Raw genomic sequence first — 22518 nt, 5'->3', positions numbered from 1 at the left:
ATGATGTCCAGTAGGCCTACATTTTAGATGGTAGTGCTCTACTGCACAGCATTCCATGGAATAGTGTAGAGATCTGTAAAAAATATTGCTCTGCATAGTCTTTGATAATTATGAAAGCGGCTCATCCACCAAAGACGGTGCACATGGTAAGGCGGGTAAGGTGGTAGTGTCCCTGTATATTTTACCAGTGACATGTTCCACAAAATAGGATCACTTTCTGTAACAAACAACAATTTATAAATCTTCGTAACTAGTATTTGAACAACATGGCAATGAGTGAATGCAGCTGCTGATGCAGATGTTCTTTCGGATAGTAAAAAAACCATTGAATCAGCAAACAGGAAAACATCTGTCATTATCCGATGACACGGATCTACTAGTGCTCATCTGCAGTCAAGAATTTAAAACATCTTGTGATATTCTTTAGACTGGAGCTGAGATGCTGGACTATCAAACTGGTTCAAACAGTACATTTGAGAGACATCTGTGATAACCTTCTGTTTGCTCATGCGATACTGGTGACAAAACATCCAGAGTTTTCGGAATTGGAAAACAAGTGGCTCTAAAAAAAGCTTGTCATTGCACTTATTTCTGACATTATGCTGTTAGTCTTCAGATGCAAACAAGCTACAAAGGATGACATTGTGGTTGCTAGAGAAAATGGTTTAGTGTGTCTGTACAATGGACTACCTGGACAACGTGGAATGCCTTTGACTCCATCCCATCTACAAGTACAACCTCGCATATCGCCAACTTCATAATCGTACCACAACCAAGGTACTTAACATCATGTTCAAGTTCAAGTTATCTTTTAGCAATGGAGTGGGGTTGATATGTGTACCGAGGATTGGGGATGGAAGATCAGATGATGGAAACATGGTTCCTCTACACACAGACTTAAAGCCAGAACCTGAGTATCTCCTTGAAGCATTCAGGGGTAACTAGAACTACATGTGGTGAATGCAATGGCATTGCACTGTACTAATACCCGAACAAGAAAGTGATACTGATGACATATAAGTTGTGAGTCCTTTTCTATTTGAAGGATTAAACAATATCATCCCACACGGAGCAATTCAAATAAAAAGGTCTGGATTAAAATGATCTTACAAAATATACAAAAATATCACAATATACAGTACAATATAACAAGAGTCAAAGTTCAAGAATTTAAGAGTCGGATGGTAACTGGCAAAAACGAATTTCTTTTCCAGTTTGTTCTACATGCCGGGCATTGAAAGCGACGCCCATGAGGCATGAGCTCGAACAAGACATTTTTTAGAATAGCTCTACTTTTTTCTAGAGTTTGCATGTCACAGAAGGAAGATAAGCTACGAAGTTGACAACCTATTAATTTAGAACTTAAGTTAACAATTCTTTGTAGTGAGTTTCTCTCTTTGACCCTAAGACTAAAAAACCAGCATATAAAGGAAAAAAGTTAAAACGTTCTCAATAAAGGAATTATAAAAAACCATGAGAATTACTTTATCGACATTAAAATGGTTCAGCTTCCTTAACAGATAAAGTCTCTGGTGTCCTTTCTTTACTATTGCCTCTGTATTTAATTCCCAGCTGAGATTGTCCTCAAATATAGTACCTAGGTATTTAAAGGAATGGACAATATCGCTGGTTCGTCATTTGTGGGGGATACCAGAGGGCTGCGTCCTTTCTCCTTCCTAAAATCTACAATTATCTCCTTGGTTTTGGTCACATTGAGTTCCAAGTAGGAGTTTCCACAAAATTGGATAAAACCATCTAATGCGGAACCATGACCGTCCTGTGAATTTTGAAGGAGAGACAGCAAGACAGTGTCGTCAGCAAATTTGAAAAGATGACTATTGTCCTGTTTGCTCCGACAGTCATCCGTGTATATAATATACAGGAGAGGAGAGAAGACGCAACCCTGCGAAGATCAAATACTTGTCATTACGTACATTCGTTGATACTAAAATTATTAAAAATCTATCTATAGTAAATCATGAGTTGATTCCAAATTATCAAGACTCATTAATTAATCAACAATAGTACATACCGCTAATGAATTTCAATTTTCTTCTAGCTAGCATCATTTTTCCTATTTCATGACGATACAATAGGTACAGGAAAAACATTATTTGCACCAAATACTTCCAAAATATAATATAATATATATAAACATAATTTAGTTTTACGCTATTTTAAGAAAATTTGAGTTTTTGTAAAAGGTCAATGACCTTTTGACCTCTAGTTACGTATAACTGTTGTATTAATTGTTTTTTTAATGTATATTATTAGTAGGATATATATACTCTACACATTGGTACTAAAGCTATTTAGATATGATTATAAAACAATGGATTATAGGCATAAACGCTACCCCCTACCCAAAAATTGTTTACATTACATTTGATCAAGAATCAATTACAATTAAGAATAGTACATCATTACTTTTAAAATTCTTCTAGTTAACATCATGTTTCCTATTTTATATATCGATAGGTACAGATAAAACACAATTTTGATTAAATGCATATACAATTATGGCACAATATTACAGTTAATCATTTTTTTAAGGAAAAAAAAAAATTAAGTCAATAACCTTTTGACCTCTAGTTATATAAATAAATGTTGTATTTTGTTTTTTTAAATTGCATATTAGAAAGAAATATATATTCTACACATTGATATCAAGATTATTGAGATTGGATTATAAAACCACAAGTTATGGGCATAAATGTTACCCCCTACCCCAAAATATTTATGGAATAAAATCACTATATAGTTGTTGAGATTACGTAAAAAATAATGTGTTCCAATGCTTCAATTTTCGGTGACTTTTAATATGTCATTATAAACTACATTTGGAATGAAAAAATTAATGTTTCGTTACTATTGCAATTTGTGGTGGGTTTACCTCTAAATATCACTAGATTGACTGGACTAATAGGCCATTTTGCAGTTTTAATAAAGCTGTTCACTTCTGTAAAAAAAATAAACGAAAACAAAATTATTTCACTTATAAAAAGACAAAAGAAACGGTTAGTTTTAACCAAAAACCATTGTCTGACAGACATTTAAGTATTTCTTGCTTTAAATTACGTTTTTCTATCAGGTAAATAATTTTTTTTTTATCAAAGTGAAAAACTATTAATTCTATTATTTTTGACATTTGCTGAATTTTTGACTACTCCATTTTTCTTTGCTTCAAATGAAAAAACGCCAACTCTTTAAATTCGAGGTTGTAATTCTGTAACTCAGAGTGCTGTTAGACTATAATGTACTCTGTATATTATTTCACTTGTGGGAGTAAATATTTTAACGTTTGGCATAGGCTTATTTTGAAAATCTGTATAAATAGTATTACCACCCGTATGCCCAGTGTCATTCCAAGTCACGTTATCTTGCTCTTCGATTTTCTTGTACATTATTCCAACTGATAAATCTCGAATGTCTTTGTCGCCTCGAAGTATGTATCCAGCAAGCCAACTACCACTATAGGCGTCGTTAGTGGTGTCGTAGAAAATAATGTTATATCTAATGGATCTGCAAATGGATAGTAAGTGATTCATTTTCAATTATGAACTTTCAACAAACTTTAGTTAAACCTAAAAGAGACTTAAAACTGAAAAGAGAGGAACAAGAAATGCATTTGATTAAAATTGCCATTCTGAAAGTAGGCTACATTGTTAGTTCACTTTATTTCCATTGTCACTCTTTGTGTCTGATAAAACTGGCTAAACAAATTTGCAAGCTATAAATATATTACTCCTACTCTGTATCGTATTTTAATCGTTTAACATACCTGAAGACTCTGTTCGACAACCCAAACTGAGAACTGCTAAAACCAGATAAAGAATATTTGATAAATAGTTTACGAAAAACATGATTTTGAATGAGTAGTTAGTGTCTTTCTTAAATGTAGAATAATGAAGCACTACCATATAAGTTCTTTATGATGACTATCACTATAAATAACCGTTATTTACCTTGTGTCGCTGTGTCAGACAATGGTTACATTGTAGGACTATAAGACATTGTGATCTGGCACTTAACAAATATAGTAGCATTGTAAACATGTATACATACAGAAAATGTATTGCAAATAAAACTGGATGGACACGCAAGCAACGTATACAAAGATGGTGGAATAGCGCAGATGTCCGAATAATTATAACTTTTTTATTTGTTTTCCTTTATTTTTTTGCTGAAATTGTTTATATATTATTGTCAGTGGTATCGTGCAAATAATTGTTGCTAAGCTAATCAGAAATCAGAACATTGTATCGTATTATCTTACATGCTCATACGACGTTTTGAATGGTATGTGGCGGCGCTAGTTACACTATTATTTATGTCGCTAGTTATTGCTATTGATTACTAGAATGAAGTAATGTACAAATAGCATAAAGACGGAGAAAAATTGGTAGGGATATGTGTTGTAAATAAAGTACGAATAAATTTAGCTGATTGTCGTTATTGTGTACGCTTACTTGTCAGAAGTTTATGGACCGACATTATACTACTACATACGTCGAGGTATTGATTTGTACATACAAGGTTAAGTTGAAACCCAATTCATAGAAAATAATTAAATATATATATCGGTATCTTTATTTCAATAAAAAACATCATAAGTACAATATAAAAAATATAAAAAAAATTGAATGAAAAAAAATGAAGTAGGGCACTTATTTAAAATTTTTTATATTATAAAAAATATATAAAAAGCGTACATAAACAAGAAATATTTCTTACAAAAAACGCCACTCGACATTTTAAAATTAATCATTGTTCTTTTGATTAATTTATGATTAATTATTAAAAAGATGTCCTTTAATCGCATACAAATCACAGATAGTTCTTTAATTATGAATCACATGCCCATTTTTTCACTAGTTAATTGTATACACAGCATTTGAAAGAAGACATGTGTACCTTTCCAAAAATGTATTATTTGCCAACAAATATTAATATACTAATTCAAAAATGACATTTAAAAATGGTAAATTTTTAAATTTAATGTGCTGTAGCCTGTTTGTCTGTGACCTCAACCTGAACTGTAGGCATGCAACTGAATACCCTCTAGAGACGACGTGACTTCAAGTTGGTACAAGTGGAAATTCTTCTACAATCTGTTGATTCGCGTCAACCAATCAAAGGGCAAGAATCCAAAATCGTTCAACCGTGAGCCCTCATAGACTCTTTTCCCAGAGGTTTTTTGGGTCCAGCAGCTGGGACCTATAAATTATAGTCGAGTATGTATTTTAGCCAAAAACGTCAGTCTCTAGTACTATAAATGCTGCTTGCTTTCAGCTTATACATGAGTCATCTCTTGTGACGTAGCGGGCTAGAGCAGCAGCGTGAAAAATATTTCAAGGAATAAAAACAAGAAAAAACAGAGCAAAAGGATTTCAAAAGTTACTTGAGCCACCATACATTGAAGGCAGAGCAAGAACCAGGGCAATTCCCTCAACCACCCAGACAAATGGTGTCCCAGCAACCTCCGGATGTCAAGAGTAAAATAAGTAATTCAAAATGCTGTACTTAAAAACAAAATTGTCATTTATCTATTAATTATTATTTTTATTCTACTGCAATCTGTTTTTACAAGCACACGGCACAAACAAACACTCATAAAAGACAAACTGATTTTGTGTAGTGTAAAATATTTATGTTAAAAGTTGCTGGTTTGTTATCAGATCGATTCCTTTATGATGTAAAAGATTTATGAAGCGACATACATCAATTAGTTACAATGGAATAATTATCCGCAGCCGAGAGAATGTGTTTGGGCTGCATATATTAGTTTGGTGTGGGCGTTGATTTTTCTAGTTATTATTGTCGAAATCAATTGAAGCATATATACGAACCCTGTAACAACGTTGACAATAGATCTATTTTATTTACATCCCGGGACACTTGCTGTTGAAACACGTATTTTTTAATATGTTTTATTTCCTTATACATTGTACGTGACTGGGTTATCCAATTGTTACGCAAATAATACAATACCATACTGTATATAGTTATTTTAGTATTGGTTAGGTCTATACAAGTGAATATGTTTCAACCTTAGTGAAGATGTTGGCCAAACGCTTTCCAATTTTGTTTCGTCTGGTTATTACTCTCAGTTTGACGTGTGGATTTGTTTTATCAGGTAATGCTGCTTTAAGATTAATCTGCTTACTTTTTAAATTATTTGCAATAAGTGGCTCTAATATAATGTTTAAAATTGTACTCTTACAAACGAATTTCTGACTTAACTCCCTTTTAATACCAAATGTAATGTGCGAGAGTTTACCTAATAGAGGATTATTAGTTTTCTCCATGATGTTTCTAACTTTCCAAATAGTGACCTAAATAACCTACCATTTACATGAGAATGTTAGAATTAAGTATAGTGGAAATAAATAGTATATTAGACCTAGGTTTAAAATTCTAGTTTTGCTTGTCAGTCCGTATGTATATCTGAAGTCAAATCTTGCCGAATCTTTATTATTATTGATCAATATAATTATTCATGCACCGAATGTGATATGTTTGTACTCAGGACAAATTTACATTTACCAACTGAAAGCTAGATTGATTACATTATTTGTACTCTACTGTACTTATTTAAAGTATTTCACCAAACCTATTACTGATCAAGATGTTTGTAAAAGGTAATTTAGTTTTAGGCCTATTTAGGCACAAATAACTACATACAGTAGGCTTAATGGCTTTAAAATTTACGCCTCCATCCTGTATACAGATTGAAATTACACTGTATCTGGAGACCGTCTCGCATACTACAATACCACTTGTCTAAATCCCTGCCAGCCTAGAAATTTGCCATATTTACATCTCTCCATCGAATTTCCACTGTAGTGACTAGCTTGAGTCAAATTTAGATACAAAGGTATGTTATAAAGCTAAGTTAATTGCAGCAAATTGACTGATTGCTATTATTATTTTAAGATCCATTAGACATTACACTTTTGTCCAAACCACCACGACCAACATCTAGTGAAAGTTGGTTTCGAGGATACGCACTTCAAGACGACAAAGATATTAGACATTTATCAGTTGGAATATTATACAAGAATATCGATGGGGAAACTAACGTGACTTGGGATGATACTGGTGCCAGTGGGGCTATCACTAGAGCTCAGACGATAGATATGCCAGACGGTAAAATATTTCACACAAGTAGCAGTATTACATATCGGATATATTCAGACCACACATTTCTAGGTGTTACGAACGTTCAAACTCACGCTGATAGAGTTGGTGTATTTTCATTTGAAGCAAATAAGACTGGAGTAGTCACAAATTCAGCAGTTGTATTGACATTCACTTCTGGTGAGTATGGGCAAGATTTCCTCACAATATCTTTAATTGTAAAATTATCTTTGGTATTCTGTTGTAGGATTGTTCATAAAAGTATAGATTTTTTCATTATCCAATTATTATTTTACAGCAAATATTGTAATGGAGCACAAAACGATAACGGTCGGTATTGGAGAGTCTGTCACTATCAATCTCAGTAAAGGTGGTGATATTGACGATTTACGTTGGAGACATAATTACGGTGAAGAAATACACAATCTGAGAGGTAATACGTCTGCTGTGATTGAAAACATACGAAGAAAAGATGATGGCGTATATGAATGTTATACAGGTCATAGCCCTGATGGTAACCATGGTATCATGAGACTTATTGTTAGAGGTAGGTTTTAACAGTTATAGGCCTACTTATTTAAAGGCAATCTAGATCTTTAGAGGTACTTTTTTAACCATTGTTTATCTGGTCAACTATAAGAACTATTATAGCATTTAGTTGAAATAATAGCTGTGTACAATGAATTCTGATAACAATGCAGGACTATAAATGTTGCACTTATATTTGATTGGGTCTCATAAATAACTTCACATAAATAAAAAGAATTCATTGCGTACGATGATTATAGAATATTATGTGACTTTCTTTATTGTTTTATTATGTACAACGATGAGACGTCTTGAAGCTTAGGTGGTTCTACCTTATGAGGCGCCTCTGTTTATCCTTATAGGCCAACACGTGGTATTTCTGGTAGGCTTAGGAAACTCGCTCAATTTATTACAAGTTGTTTAAATTGTTTTCAATATTGTATCTTAGCTTGTCCTTCGGCAAAATGGAATCCTCCAGATTGTGAAATGGACTGTCCCGTATGTTTTAATTCCGGAGTATGTGACGATAAGGCGGGTATCTGTATTTGTCCAGCAGGATTTCAAGGCAATTCTTGTCAAACTGGTAAAGACAAATAAATATCAAACATAGCATGTTATTTATGTTAATTAGTCGAATGGAGAAGTTGCGAACGCAAGCGGAATAATTTTGATTATTAACAAAATAAGAATGTGTAGGCCTAAGTAGAATATACTGATACGACAATGATTGAAGAAAAGTACCGATTATTTCATAAAAGAAAGCAAAACGAGTTAATATCAAGGGGAGTTTGGAAAACGCTTGCTTAAATTTGTGATTAAAACCGGCGGTATGTTTTATTATTATTTTTTTTAATTGATTTTTTCATGTTTTTTAAAACATAATATTGTTTTACCATTATTAAAATAATGGTAAAACAATATGTTGCCTTTTAAATTTGTAAAAACACATTGGAAAAAACATCCTAATATAATATGATATTTACTAATAGGCTGTGGAAATAACAACTGGGGTCGTGAATGCAAAGTTGTATGTTCTTCTGCTGGAAATTGCAGAGGATTCCTCTTATGTCCACCTGATCCAGTTGGTTGTGCATGCATCAATGGTTTTGGAGGAAGTGACTGTGATACAGGTTAGATTTTAATTAGGTCTATATTATATGTATCAGCAAAGATCAGAAAAGCAATTATACTAAAATCCTTTAACAATTTTCGTTAGTTGTGGTAATGGTTTGTTGAATAGTATGTTGTATAATGTAGGCCTAATTAATATTTATTTTATAATTGGCCGTGTATATTGATACTAATAGGCCTATATTTTCTATGTGAAACATGAGACATGACATGAGTTATCACACACAAGTTCTTCATTTTATGTTTTTAAGTTTGTGAGGATGGGTACTATGGAGCTGGTTGTCGGGAAAAATGCAACTGTGATATCATCAGTTGTACCCAAGATACAGGATGTACTTCCGGGTCAACATGTTTGTTTGGTTACACTGGTGACAGATGTCTAGGTAATGATATTTAACAATTCAACACTATTTTCTTCTATTATCATTTTTATGTTTCCTTTGTAAATATTGTTAACTTACCATGTAGAAAGAAAAACAACATTGAGAATACTGTACAGTCTTATTTTTGTGTGAGAACCATGAACAGTCAGGAAAAATGGCAAAAGGTTTCCTACTTTCTAGGAATTTGATCAGATAATCTATATTGTTAACATGACCACAGTGCCATTTTCCCTCTAACTGTAGAGTATACTTCCTAATGAGCTGTACCGAATGTGATAAGATTGAGCAAAGAACCTATAACATATGTTCTTTGGATTTAGTCAATTGCAGAAGCTTGTATTAGTTTTGGAGTTAAATAGTATTTTAATGACTAACATAATAATCATATTTTTTTTTGTAAAGAGCCTGTGTCATGTCAATCCGGATACTTCGGTGTCTTGTGTAACTTCCCATGTCACTGCAAAGACTCTGAAGAGTGTAATCGAGATGGAAGTTGTACTAATGGATGTCACGAGGCTTGGGCTGGACCAAACTGCAGCATAGGTGACAAGACACATTTATATATATCATGAGGAATAATATACCCTAAGCTTTGAGATATTTTTCTGAATTTAAAGTTGGGAGAAGGGAGTAATGGAGAGGGTGAAGAAAGGTGAACGAAAAAAATATCACCTTCCCTGCTTACATGTTTATATTGTTTTATTATTATAAGTCAAATTCAAAAACACCGTATTTATTTAAAAATAAGCAAATACTGTTATGTTTTTCATTAAATAGCATTACCATACCGCACTGAATCACAACGTGATATAAATCAGACAGCAACTACCTTAACTTTTGTCGTCACTTGGATTCCTGGTGAAGACTATGGAACAGGCACAATCACAAAACGGAAACTTTCGTATAAATCATCACAGATGGATTCATTTACATCTATAGTTAAATCAGATAGTGATGTATTATTTGTTATTGATAATCTCATCCCAAATACACAAGTCCAATTCTACTCTCAATTTTCGAGGATGGTTGGTGGTATTGAGGTAGATGGACCAAGAAGTGAACTTGAAACAACTAACACAATATGTGAAGGTCAGTTATAAAATTGAACATATTTGGACTACTTATACATTTTTAAAATGTGCATTTTGAGAATACATTTTTAACTATTTTATACAGAAGCGATTTAATAAAGTATGTCGTCATGGTTTCTATTTGCTCATCGATTGCATTCTTTATGTTATAGAACCTTTGGAAAAACCTGAGATAGAAGTAAAATCTGTTGAAGATAACCAGGTCAACTTGAGTTTAAAGGTTTTAAAGTATTTTTATTGCTCACACATTTTGCTTGGTGTAGATTATAGTATATCCATTCTAATATGTTCCTGAGGTGGTTTCTTACTCAGATTCCAGTCAAGAGAAATAAACCCATTCCCCTGACCTACAGTAGTAGGTTTGAAAATTGTATATAATCATAATTGACTTACGTGTTGTATACATTTTTTTATGCATTTAATGCTACTGTAGGAAATGATAATTCCATAAATTATTCACTTACGTAAATTGAATTTTCGGAAACTTGTTTTACCCTCTCACAGGATTTCTATAGGCCTATGTCTGAAAAAGTATTTATTCTCAATGTAAACAATTTCATTCTTTCTTACGAATTTAATTCAGCCTGTTTCTAGTGATTATGATCGAATCAAGTGTAACTATATTCTTCGATATCAAGTGAAGTACTCTGACATAGATGGAAATATACAAGATGTAGTCAACACAACAAGTAGTTCTCAATTAGAAGTAGAACTATCAGGATTATCAAGTTGTACTGCTTATGTCGTAAACGCTCGAGTTGTTAATAACTTAGAGATTGCTGGTAATTGGGGAGGGGACATAACGGTACAAACAGCGCCCTCAGGTATGCATATTCATTCACTATTATTGACTATATTGTATTATTTACTAGTCTTGATAATCACAGTAATTATTTTCAATATAGTATATTTATTCATTTTTCAAATAATAGAGCCATCGATACAAAGCAATTCATTCACAAATGACACACATTTACTGGTGAAGTGGATAGCTTCTACATGTGACATCCCAGACTATCAGGTGACCTACCATTATGAACTATCAGGTGGTGAAATATTTCAGCAAGGAACTACAAAAGAAACTGAAGTTGTTTTTGACGAGGGCATTGGTTTGTGTATAGAAAATACATTCACAGTTTTAGCGTCTTATTTAAACGTAAAAGGGACATCTGACGTAATGACCATTATCTTGGGTACAGATTGTGACCAAAAGAAGCAAGGTTAGTTCCTTACTTTTTGCTCTTTGTGAATAACTATAAAAATCGAAAATCTTACCAAGAAAAATATTGAACTTTGAATTGATTATATCGGGTGGCTAGGTATATAACATTTTGATATAAAAAATAATTATTTTTTTTATTAAAGTCATTGTTTTTTTTTATAACTTATGCCTAATGACTTTTTTTCTCTTTTGTGGCCGGAACCACCTCTTTTATTCTTTCATATCATAATTATATACATTGCAAATAATCAATAATATTTGTCTTCATAGGCCCTATATATATATTTCATATTATTTCCATTTTTTCCCCGTTAATTTCTTATATTTTTCTTTGTACTGTTCTGCTAAACACCAAAAAAAAAAGACTACTTTATGAAAATAATAAGCATTAAATAATTTGTCTAGGTACCGTAATAGGAGTTGTAATTGGTTCGCTATTTTCCGTAGTTGCCGCAGTAGCAATCATTTTGCTAATATTTAAACGGTAAATATCACAGTTATATACATAAGTAAATTATAATATTTTTACAGAAATATTATCAGGAATATTATTACAAAAATATTGCAGATAAAAAGTACAATATTACAAAAAAATTTCATACTAAATGGTAAATATTACAGCTATCTGCATTAACAAAATTTTAAAAAAACCATTACAGAGAATATAAAAATGATGATGACGTACACATACATTCTTTTAAACATTATGATTTGTTCATTTCAGATTTAGACGTTTGCGTCCCGAAGGCAACGTTGGTAAATCTTCAACTAGTCAACAAAATTTAGGCCTAAGCACGGTAGATGCGGAATATCAAAATATGTCTGAAAAAGAAAGAGGATATGAAAATATTCAGTCTACTGCTGCCACTAAATCTTCTGCCATATATGTATACACAAAACCCGAGAAAGAGCCTACCTATGGTAACAGTGCTGAGCCCGTATACACACAGCCAGATTCTGATTTGGAGCCGGAACCTGAACATGTTTATGACGTCACAAAATTTGAAAATAAAAATGAATATACTAATATTAAATCAAAAGTTGCTGCTTCTTCTACTGAACCCGTATACGCTGACCCTGAGCCTGAGCCGGACCTTGTTTATGAAGAATCTGAAAATGAAGACTATAAACCTATTGAGTTATCCGAACTGCATGGCTATGTAACGAAGCATCAATTAAAGAAAGAATTTGAGGTAAAGCATTTGTTCTAATTTTTAAATTAATTTCCCATTATCCTCTCAGAATCAACACCAGAACGAATCTCTATATTACAAAGAGTTACTGTCTGACTGTCTTGTTTAACTAATTAGTCTTATTTAATGAATTATAAACAACACAGGAACATTGAATTCATTAAGTTATTAAAAAATGATAAAATACAATAAAAATATTTATTAATGAAATGATATATTTCTTTCTCTTCAGTTTTAAACACACATAAAAACTTTCAATTCTTAAATTACCTAATGAGTCTTATTTAATGAATTACATGCAAAAGGGGGAACAATACATTGCATAACACGTTATGTTATGAAAATATAAATTTTAAAAAAGAAGAAAACATTTAACAACAAAATAGTAAATTGGATTTCTTTCTCCTGCATTTTAAGCACACGCATAAAAAGCAAAAAAAAAAGAAAATGTCTATGACTAATAGTAGCAATGTTGGTTGTGACATCGATGACGAATATACGATTCGGATATCCTAAACATTTTGTATTAAACAATGAATTTGTTCGCAGACGTTGCGTAATTTGTTTCGACATCCTGGTGAAGATCTTGCGACACAAACTAGACGATCAGATATCAGTTGCCAGGACACATTTCATAATGTTTTGTTCCGTAAGTTCTATACTTAATGCATCAGTATAACTAACAATGATGATACTCGAGAATTCTTCGGTATGTACAAATTACAAATTAAAGTAGGGCAAACAACTTACCAATAACAATATTACGACGCTGAATATTATTGATAAAGAAAGATTTTAAAGATAATGTGGTTATTATTAAACAGCAAGAACATAACGTCACAATTGAAAACGGTTCAATTGTGTAATGTAGTAATTTTCAGCCGGTTTTTTATGGCAATTTTGAATTGCATGTGTTCATCAAAGATTATTAAATATGATCACGATTTTGATGAGGATTAGAACCTCGACTATCATAAGTCCGATTATTAGTAGCAATCAATTAAGCTTCTTAATATTATTTAATTTATCACAGTGACTAAAAGATGTTTTCAACTAAATCCGGATGTTGGCAGTGGTGCAGATTACGTAAATGCTGCGCTCATTGAGGTATGAGGACATGAAAGTTTCATTCAAAGGAAAGCGAGGGGCGTAAGCTAGCACTATAATAATAATAATAAATTAATTCAATATAATACAGTGTTTATGAAAGAAATGAGATTTGTATCTAGCCTTAAAGGACGTAATTGTTGGTGCCGATTTCTGTTCCATATTTTTGCGCCTACAACTTTAAAGCGCTATGCGAAATGAAACTGAACCTAAAAACATGTTGTTTCTCAATTAATATGAGAACGTAATAAAATGAAAAAAAGATAGTAATATTCACATGCAAAACAATTATAGAAGGAATACTCTTTTTTTAATACTTATTTAAAAACAAATATTTTCCGGTGTTCTCTTTTATTTATTTCCTAGCGTCACAAGGGTCGCCGTGCGTTTGTTGTTACTCGGACACCCTTATCGGATACCACGATCGATTTTTGGCGTTTGGTGTTTTATTGTAAATCTGACGTCATTGTACAACTAAATGAGATGGAAAACCTAACGAGTGCAGAGTACCTCCCGAAGAAGATCAACCAGAAACAAACATTTGGTGAATTAACTGTGACTGCTAAGTCAAACTTTCAGAACGAATATATGACTGAGAGAAAATTAAATCTAGGAAAGGTTACTAATTTTGTTTTCTTATTGTATTTTGTACTATGTCAAAATTATTGTAATGCATGAGTTACAGCAGTATCTATTTTTTTACAATTTTTAACAAATATAAGCAATATTCTTTTGAAGATTACAATATAATAGATACAGTGCCTAGCACCTCTGCATTGAAACCAACTAAGATTATCCTTATTGCAGTAGGCGATGTAGTTACTGGAGTAACTGCAGTAGAACATGATGAAAAAAAAACAGAAAAAAGGAAAAATATCGCGAAAACAGCAATCTGAACAAAGAACAATAAAATAGATGTTTGTAAGTACAATTCAAACTAATAACTCTCTGTTTTGTGTTTGTAGGATAACAATGTACAGCAAATTATTCTGTATGAAGTTAACCAATGGCCAGAAAATAAACCTGTTCCTGAAGTGGATGCATTTGTTAAATTCATTATGACGATAATGGAAGGACGTGATGCTACGTCTTCTATCAATACACCGATCACTGTCCATTGCACGTGGGTATAAATTGAAATATTCTCTATTTGTTATTAGAATATTAATATATTAGTAACGGAAAATGTAGTATATTCTTTCTACAGCAGTTTGTCATCGTATTATGTAATACTAAAAATATTGAAATTTTATAATTATGTTAACATTTTTTGTATTTTCAACGTAGACACATGACATGTGTTTTCGCATCCAAAAAAAAAATTGTTCGGAAATGTGTGAATCAATCAGGTAATCAATTAAAAAATAAAGTGCGCATGATCATTCATTATAAAACAACCACAACCATTTTTCTTCAGGTCAAAGGCAAAACTTTATCGCATTTTTCCGATAGTTATCCGATTTGAATGAGATAATTATCGGTTAATTTTTCTCGAGTAGAATCAGTTAAACCTCGGTTATCGGCTAATTATTAGTTAATTTGTAGCTGCGGAAACACGACGGGCCTGTAAGTTGGTCAGTTTTAAATTAAGTTTTATGGAAACTATAAAAACACAATCTATATCAATCTCTAGAGACGGTGTTTCCAGATCAGGCTTGTTCTGTCTAGTTTATTCTATGATCGAGAAAATTCGAGATGAAAAAGTAGTAGATGTATTCCAAACACTTAAAGCACTGCGGTCAGCATGCCCCACTATGGTGGACTATGAGGTGAGAAGACAAGTTTTTTTATTTAGTTTTAATAGTGAGGAAATTTAGTTTATAAGAAAATTATATACGGGGAAGAGTGAACCCTGGACTAACTAATCTAACAAGAACATTACGTGAACGTATTACTTTGTATTTAACAGTATTTTTATTATTATTTTACTAATTTAGATCCAATACAACTTTTGCTATGACGCTGCATTGTGTTATCTGAGAAGGTGTGATGATGGAAACAGAGTATCGGAAGAAAAATAAATGAAGTCAATAATTATAACTAGGCATAGTCTAAAAACAACGAAGACTGTAATTTGTAGTGGTTAGGAAAGCGTATTTATAATCAACAGTTTCTTTGAAATAATTACCCTAAGCAGATAAGAGTACATTTCTTTGTCATAGAGAACTTTTGTGTACACGCTCCACTAAACTGCAAATCCTCGGGAACATGCACATAGTGATTTTTTAACTCGACATATGTGTAATCAAGCAGAAAGCTCCTATTATTTATTAGCAACGAAAGTTATCAAGTGGGTCTACAAGAAAACACAATAGACAAATAATCACTTATGTAGAACACACAATGAGTACACAAACACGATTCAAGCGGAAACAAAATAAATAAGATTTAGAATTAATGATGATTAAAATCGAAAAGACTTCCATTACTGACTGATGTGATTAAAATAATATTGAATAATCAATAAAAACAATTCCAGACTTCAGTAAAGATTATGACTGAGGTAAGTAATTGTGCTTTAATAACTTTTTGACAGATATTTACACTATTATATGGACAACTGAAAATATAAATAAAGTTTATGTAGCCTACACAAATACAAAGATTGAACACAGACTGCAATGCCCATATCCAGTAATTCAGTATCAAACTCATAATTTGACAACAACTGAACAAACCTACATGTATATAGTAATATCCAATAGATCTCACCTTGCAAATCCATACTGAATGTGAAGATGTATTATTTGATCTAATTTTTATAATTTGTTTCTTAAATTTCTTAAATTTGATGTAGGAACTTTGATAATAATATAATATTAGAACTAAATAAATAAATAAATAAAATAAATTGAATTGAAAGTCGGGGTTTTCGTCCATTTATTGTGTGTGAATTAGTTAGGTCTTACTCTTATTGTTTTATTTACATCTTTAATAAACCATCTTAACGTCCAAGCCGAGGCCTACACGTCACAAATATTCTTGACTTACTGGTCGAATATTAAACACAAACAGTGGAACCACCAAGGGGTGGAAGTGAGAACCAGAAGTTTTGTGGTAAAGAATAATAATCTGAAGACCTCAAAAACAGAGAGAATTGTAAATTGAAATAAACAAAATTCTTATTAACTAAGTTGCCGACTTACAGCAGAAACAAAAAAAGTCAGCTCCTATTAATAATATAAACAAAAGTTAATGTTTGTGCGAAATTAAAGAATTAAATAAACATAAGAAAGAGAAATTAAATAATAATTAGTAAATTTATCATAGTTTGTTTGAAAAATATAACTTATATGAATCTGCTGTTGCAACTTCTTTTGCATACATTTTACATACGTAACCCCTGTACTGGAACATTTTATTGTATCAACATTGAACAATTATGAATACAAACCAAATAGTCTAGACCAACACAGATTAGAATATCTGAAGATGAAGGCGTATCATAATAAATAAGATTAGATTAAAAATAGACTCATTCAGCTTTACATGGTATTTATAAATAAATGAAGAATAATGTCATTAATGCTCAATTTAAGGCGTTAGAGTAAAAATAGAATACAGTGTCAATTTAAAATGTAGGCCTAGTTTTGTCATCTCTGGTTTGTATTAGATAATAATTAATCTTAAATTTCTCTTATTACAATTGAGCATGTGAAAAAGGATTCAATAATCAGAATAAAAGTTCCTTTTACATTTAATCATATGTAAATAAATGACACATTATACACACAAGGAAATACTATATATTGCAGACGAATTGATAACGTGTAATATATTGTTTACTTTATTGCTTCAACTGTAAGTGTATTGCTTTATATCAAACGGCATTTGTCTGAGATAAGTGTCGGACTAGTAAGTGACGATAGTGGAGATGACTGTAGCATTTTTCCCAAACTTGTTCCGCCTGATTATAGCTCTCTGTTTGGTGTTCCAATTCGGATCTTCAGGTAAGCGTCCAGGTAAACCTGGTTCAGCATCTTGTATTAGAATTGCGAATAAACTTGTATTATCGTAAAAATCAGGGCAATATATGTTTAAACACTACGTTCAACCCATATTCAGGGGACACTTCTATTAAGGAGAAGGGACACTTTTGAGTGTGCTGAAAAAATGGTTGATTTAATAAAAAAAGACAAACAATTATTATATTCATATAGATGGTTATTAGTACAAAAATGGATCTTCATAATAACGATATGTTTATGTTTCTCTGGCTTTGTCCAATGCATGGCGATTTTCATGTGTGTTTTACTTCATTCGTATACACCAATGTTATCATTCATTTCCCCTCATTAATTTGTACTTTATATTCAAGGGACTTTAACTAACTTTATAACCTACACCCTGATTTTACCACATTTCCGTTGTCTGTCCGATTTCAAATACTTTGAAGTGAAATCTGACCAATTAGTAGTGGATCCAGATTGTAAAATGTGTTTAATTTAGCAAATTCAATTCTTTTCAATTCCATGTATCCTGTTTTAATCATTGTTCATTTTGGCATATTTGTTTGGCATATAAATCTACATAGCTTAATACAGTAGAACGCATATTAAGAGACTTTTTTAGGTTCCGGAGGTGTCCCTTAATTTGGTTATACTGTACTAAATAGTATTAAAATATATTTGCACAGCTTAGAAGATTGTGTTTCATTTTTCCATGTTTAGACACAATATAAAATGTCACCAATCCCCATCCTTGCTTTTGAGTTTAAGTAGGGCCTATAAGAATTAATTTAGAAAGTAACACTTTTACACCAGTGGAAATCCACTACAAGGGCGGTGCATCTTTCTTTTGTGTATTACTATACCACAGTGGTTACACCTAATTCTCAAATTGCTTGCTTACACAATTTCCTGGTTGAATTTCTCATTTTAATAACTGTAGCCTTATTTTATCATTTGAGAAATTTACACTTCATATGATTACCGAAAGTTACATCATTCAACGTTACAGAAAATAAATATAAATCATTTTAAAGTTTGAAATGTGAGGGACATCTTCTTTAAAATCTGCACCGCTGATCATAACATTTTTTAGTTGTTACATATCCATTAGATACAACACTGTTCTCTAAGTCAGCATGGATGTAGTAATAGTGATTTTCGAGGATACGCAATTTGCAAGTTTAAAATTGAAAATGAATTATCTTTATCTATCTATTTGCAGATCCATTGGATATAACATTATATTCTTACACACCACTGACGTCATCTAGTAGTAGTGAGTTTCAAGGATACGCACTTCAAGACGATAAAAACATCAGAGATTTATCAGTTGGAATATTATACAAGAATATCAATGGGAAAGATAACGTGACTTGGGATGATACTGATGATGTTACCGATAGAGGATTAAACCAAAAAGATATGCCAGATGGTAAAATATTTAGCACAGGAAGCATGATTCAATATCGGGTGCACACCCACCACACGTTACTAGGTGTTGCTGACTTACAACCCGATGGGAGAGTTGGAGTATTTTCATTTGAAGTAAGGAAAGGCGAACAAGTCACAAATTCAGCAATTGTCTTGACATCTGCCGCTGGTGAGTGCTAATGATGCCCCTCATTATATCATCATTATGAAAACATATAATATTAATGTACGTGCCTAGTAAGGTAACACTAATTAACTAAAACATATACATTATAATTTATAACAATTATTGTTGACTTTACAGCTATTATTGTAATGGAGTATAGAACGATAACAGTCGGTATAGGAGAGTCTGTCACTATCCATCTCAGTAAAGGTGGTGATTTTAACGATTTACGTTGGAGACATAATTACGGTGAAGACATACACAATCTGAGAGGTAATACGTCTGCTGTGATAGAGAACATACGAAGAAAGGATGATGGCATATATGAATGTTATACAGGTGATAGTCCTGATGGTAACCATGGTATCATGAGACTGATTGTTAGATGTAGGTTTTGAGGTTTTTATAATAATCATTTCTACCTTTTCAAATAGATACGAATACTAATCAAATGTATCATACACCAAATCAAGACTAAACATTTGGATAGTGATGTGTCTGATAAATGACGAATTGTTTCGGCATCTCGGTTCCTTTACAATTTTAAAATGATTTAAGCTTAAAAGGAAAATTGAAAAATATTTATACTAGAAATTCATTAAAATGTCAATTTTATTGTAATATGAAACAGACCAACGAAATGGCTCCAAGAATTGCAAATGTATTTAAATTTAGTTCAATATTTTCTATTAGCTTGTCCTTCTCCAAAATGGAATCCTCCAGACTGTGAAATAGACTGTCCAGTATGTTATAATGGTGGAGTGTGTGACGATAAGACGGGTGTCTGTATTTGTCCAGCAGGATTTAAAGGCATTTTTTGCAAAGCAGGTAATAGCAAAAGAATAATAAAGTTCAAATAAATAATAAATTAATAACAAATTGAATCTAGAACCATTTTTTTCAATAGGTTGTGGAAACAACAACTGGGGCCGTGACTGCCTTAATGTGTGTGCTACTGGTGGAAATTGTAGTGGATCTCTTTTATGTCCACCTGACCCAGTTGGTTGTACGTGTAACAATGGTTTTGGGGGAAATGATTGTCGTACAGGTTAGTTTAACTAGTATTATTTGTATGTGTTTTTCACTGTCAAAACAAATGAAATAAATAAAAAACTGTTGTATCTTGTCTATTGACAAGAAGAAACAGTTTTATGATTGCTACAGTTTACAGCCAAAATGAGTATCTTTCTAATGATTTTAGTATAAAGTCGGTAAAATGACACGTTTTCTAAAGCTCTGCCTATACTACACAATTTTACGTGACTTCTTTTTGTCAAACTAGGCCTTATAGTGATAATGTAGACAGGTGTCCCTCAAATGATACGAAGTTCATTATCGTTTGATTCATGTTCATGTTATTTTACTTTCGGTAAACGTACTTGGTTTTCCTAGTACCCTAAACCATACTATTATTTACCTAACTAGAGGGTGAGCTCGCTTCGCTCGCTCCCCCTCTAGGAAGTGTAGACGATGGTTCTCGGAATGATAATGTTCTTCTTTTACGTTTTCTGTCGGTTACCATTATTGAAAATGCTTGACATTCGTAAAACTAAACTATTCTGTTTCACAGTGTCTTAGATGATTAATAACATTTTAAAATATAGTCTTTATTATTTGGTAGGGCCCTTATAGGGCGGAGGTGGGGAGGCGGAGTTCATTTGACTCGAGGGAGGGGCTTATTCGAGGGATATATGTTGGCCCAATAATATGGTAACATTTATAATCAAATGAAATTGATTGAAAAGAATAACAAATGCTTGGTAAATTGTAGATAACAGTGCGATGAATTCTACTACAAATAGTATAATTGTGTTATTAAAAATGTGGATGGGATGGACGTTTATTAGATAGTTGGGTTGGCGGGGGGGGGGGGGGGGGTGATTATTATTCAAAGTGATGTTTTATTGGAGAGGCGTTTATTGAAATAAATATCATCCTAATAAGTATTAATACATTATTTAATTTAAACATCTTTTGAAACTAACTGCCGTGACAGAGTGGGCCATTTCGGCCCAAGAAAGAAGACATTACGGCTTGCAACATGGGCAGACATCTCGGTCCTAACAGGACACAGATAGCCTACAGTTATTCCTGCCAGCTTACTTAATAAAACTCAGCTATCGGGATTTCACTCGATTAATGTCTTATCATCAAATCTCCCTATGTAATTTTATAATACTATTCCCCACAATATATTCCGATTCTTTATGGCGTATATTTAATTTGATCTTTATTAATTTGCAGTATAATTTTTATTTTTTAACTACTGTACCTTTCACACGCGCGGTCCGTTCCTAAAATAAACAAAAAACTAAAATGGCTATGACTAATGGCCAACTTAAGCTCCAGTCCTACTATAGTATCTGTTTTTTTCTTCCGTCTTCCAAAGGGACACTGTATTGATTGATGGAAAGTGCCTGTTTCCAGTCACCTTTAGGGTCAAATCTATTATTTTAACTGCTCCCTTGTGTATAAAAGAGAGAAAATAGTTGAAACCAAGTTGCTGCGAGGTGAACTTATCATAAACCCGGAAATAACTTGACCGCCAGAATTGAAATTGAGTAGAAAATCTACTGTTGAAATCATAAATGTTGTTAAAAAACTCTTTATAATATCTTGCTAAGATAGAAATATGGAAAAATAGCGTCGAACTGCACATTAATGTTATCAAATCTACGTTTCGCGGTACATCTGAGATAGATAAGGTAGGTATCCAAGGCGGAGATTTGTACCGAAGTTTTTGCATTGTGCTCGCCCATAATTTATATATAGATGTATATTGGACGATCTAAAAATAAACGTTTCTAGAACTGTCATACGGGATTTATGTTTTTAAGTGTGTGAGGTTGGATACTATGGAGCAGATTGTCGGCAAAAATGTAACTGTGACAATTATGATTGCAATGAAGCAACAGGGTGTACCCCCGGTTCAACATGTTCGCCTGGTTTCATTGGAGACATGTGTCTAGGTAGTATTGAATTAAATTCGTTACTATTTCTATTGTAAAGTTTGAGGTACACCACGTATGTTAGTTCTAAAACTAACGTGGTGTACCGCAAACTTGATATCAACATTATTTTCTATTATTCATTTCATATCATATAATTTACTTTGAATTGCTAATATAATAAACATATAATTTTTTCTTGTAAAAGAGCCTACGTCATGTTCATCG

The 22518-nt window shown here is 32.3% G+C and overlaps 2 protein-coding genes across 2 annotated transcripts in view; both read left to right on the top strand.

Moving 5' to 3' along the window:
- Window positions 1-6628: 6628 nt before the first annotated feature.
- LOC144838152 (uncharacterized) lies at window positions 6629-16220 on the top strand. The gene is made up of 19 exons (XM_078693512.1): window positions 6629-6641; window positions 6937-7320; window positions 7439-7687; window positions 8117-8251; window positions 8658-8798; window positions 9051-9182; window positions 9585-9725; window positions 9960-10271; window positions 10426-10493; window positions 10857-11097; window positions 11206-11493; window positions 11901-11979; window positions 12220-12688; window positions 13238-13337; window positions 13722-13795; window positions 14162-14413; window positions 14761-14918; window positions 15429-15564; window positions 15733-16220. Exons 1-19 carry the CDS (start codon window positions 6629-6631, stop codon window positions 15814-15816), a joined length of 3456 nt encoding a protein of 1151 aa, XP_078549638.1. The 3' UTR covers window positions 15817-16220.
- Window positions 16221-17445: 1225 nt separating this feature from the next.
- Window positions 17446-22518, top strand: part of LOC144838594 (uncharacterized) — a 61621-nt gene continuing 56548 nt past the window's right edge. Inside the window, exons 1-4 of the mRNA XM_078694019.1 lie at window positions 17446-17745; window positions 18968-19345; window positions 19481-19729; window positions 20036-20170. Of these exons, the coding sequence (XP_078550145.1) occupies window positions 17670-17745; window positions 18968-19345; window positions 19481-19729; window positions 20036-20170 (838 nt within the window). The 5' untranslated portion in view covers window positions 17446-17669. The remainder of the gene's footprint in view (window positions 17746-18967; window positions 19346-19480; window positions 19730-20035; window positions 20171-22518) is intronic.

Source organism: Antedon bifida, chromosome 3 (assembly GCF_963402885.1).
Source record: "Antedon bifida chromosome 3, ecAntBifi1.1, whole genome shotgun sequence".
In the NCBI taxonomy this organism is placed as follows: Eukaryota; Metazoa; Echinodermata; class Crinoidea; order Comatulida; family Antedonidae; genus Antedon; species Antedon bifida.
Note: the sequence above shows the minus strand (reverse complement) of the source record. Positions and strands in the feature narration are given on the sequence as shown.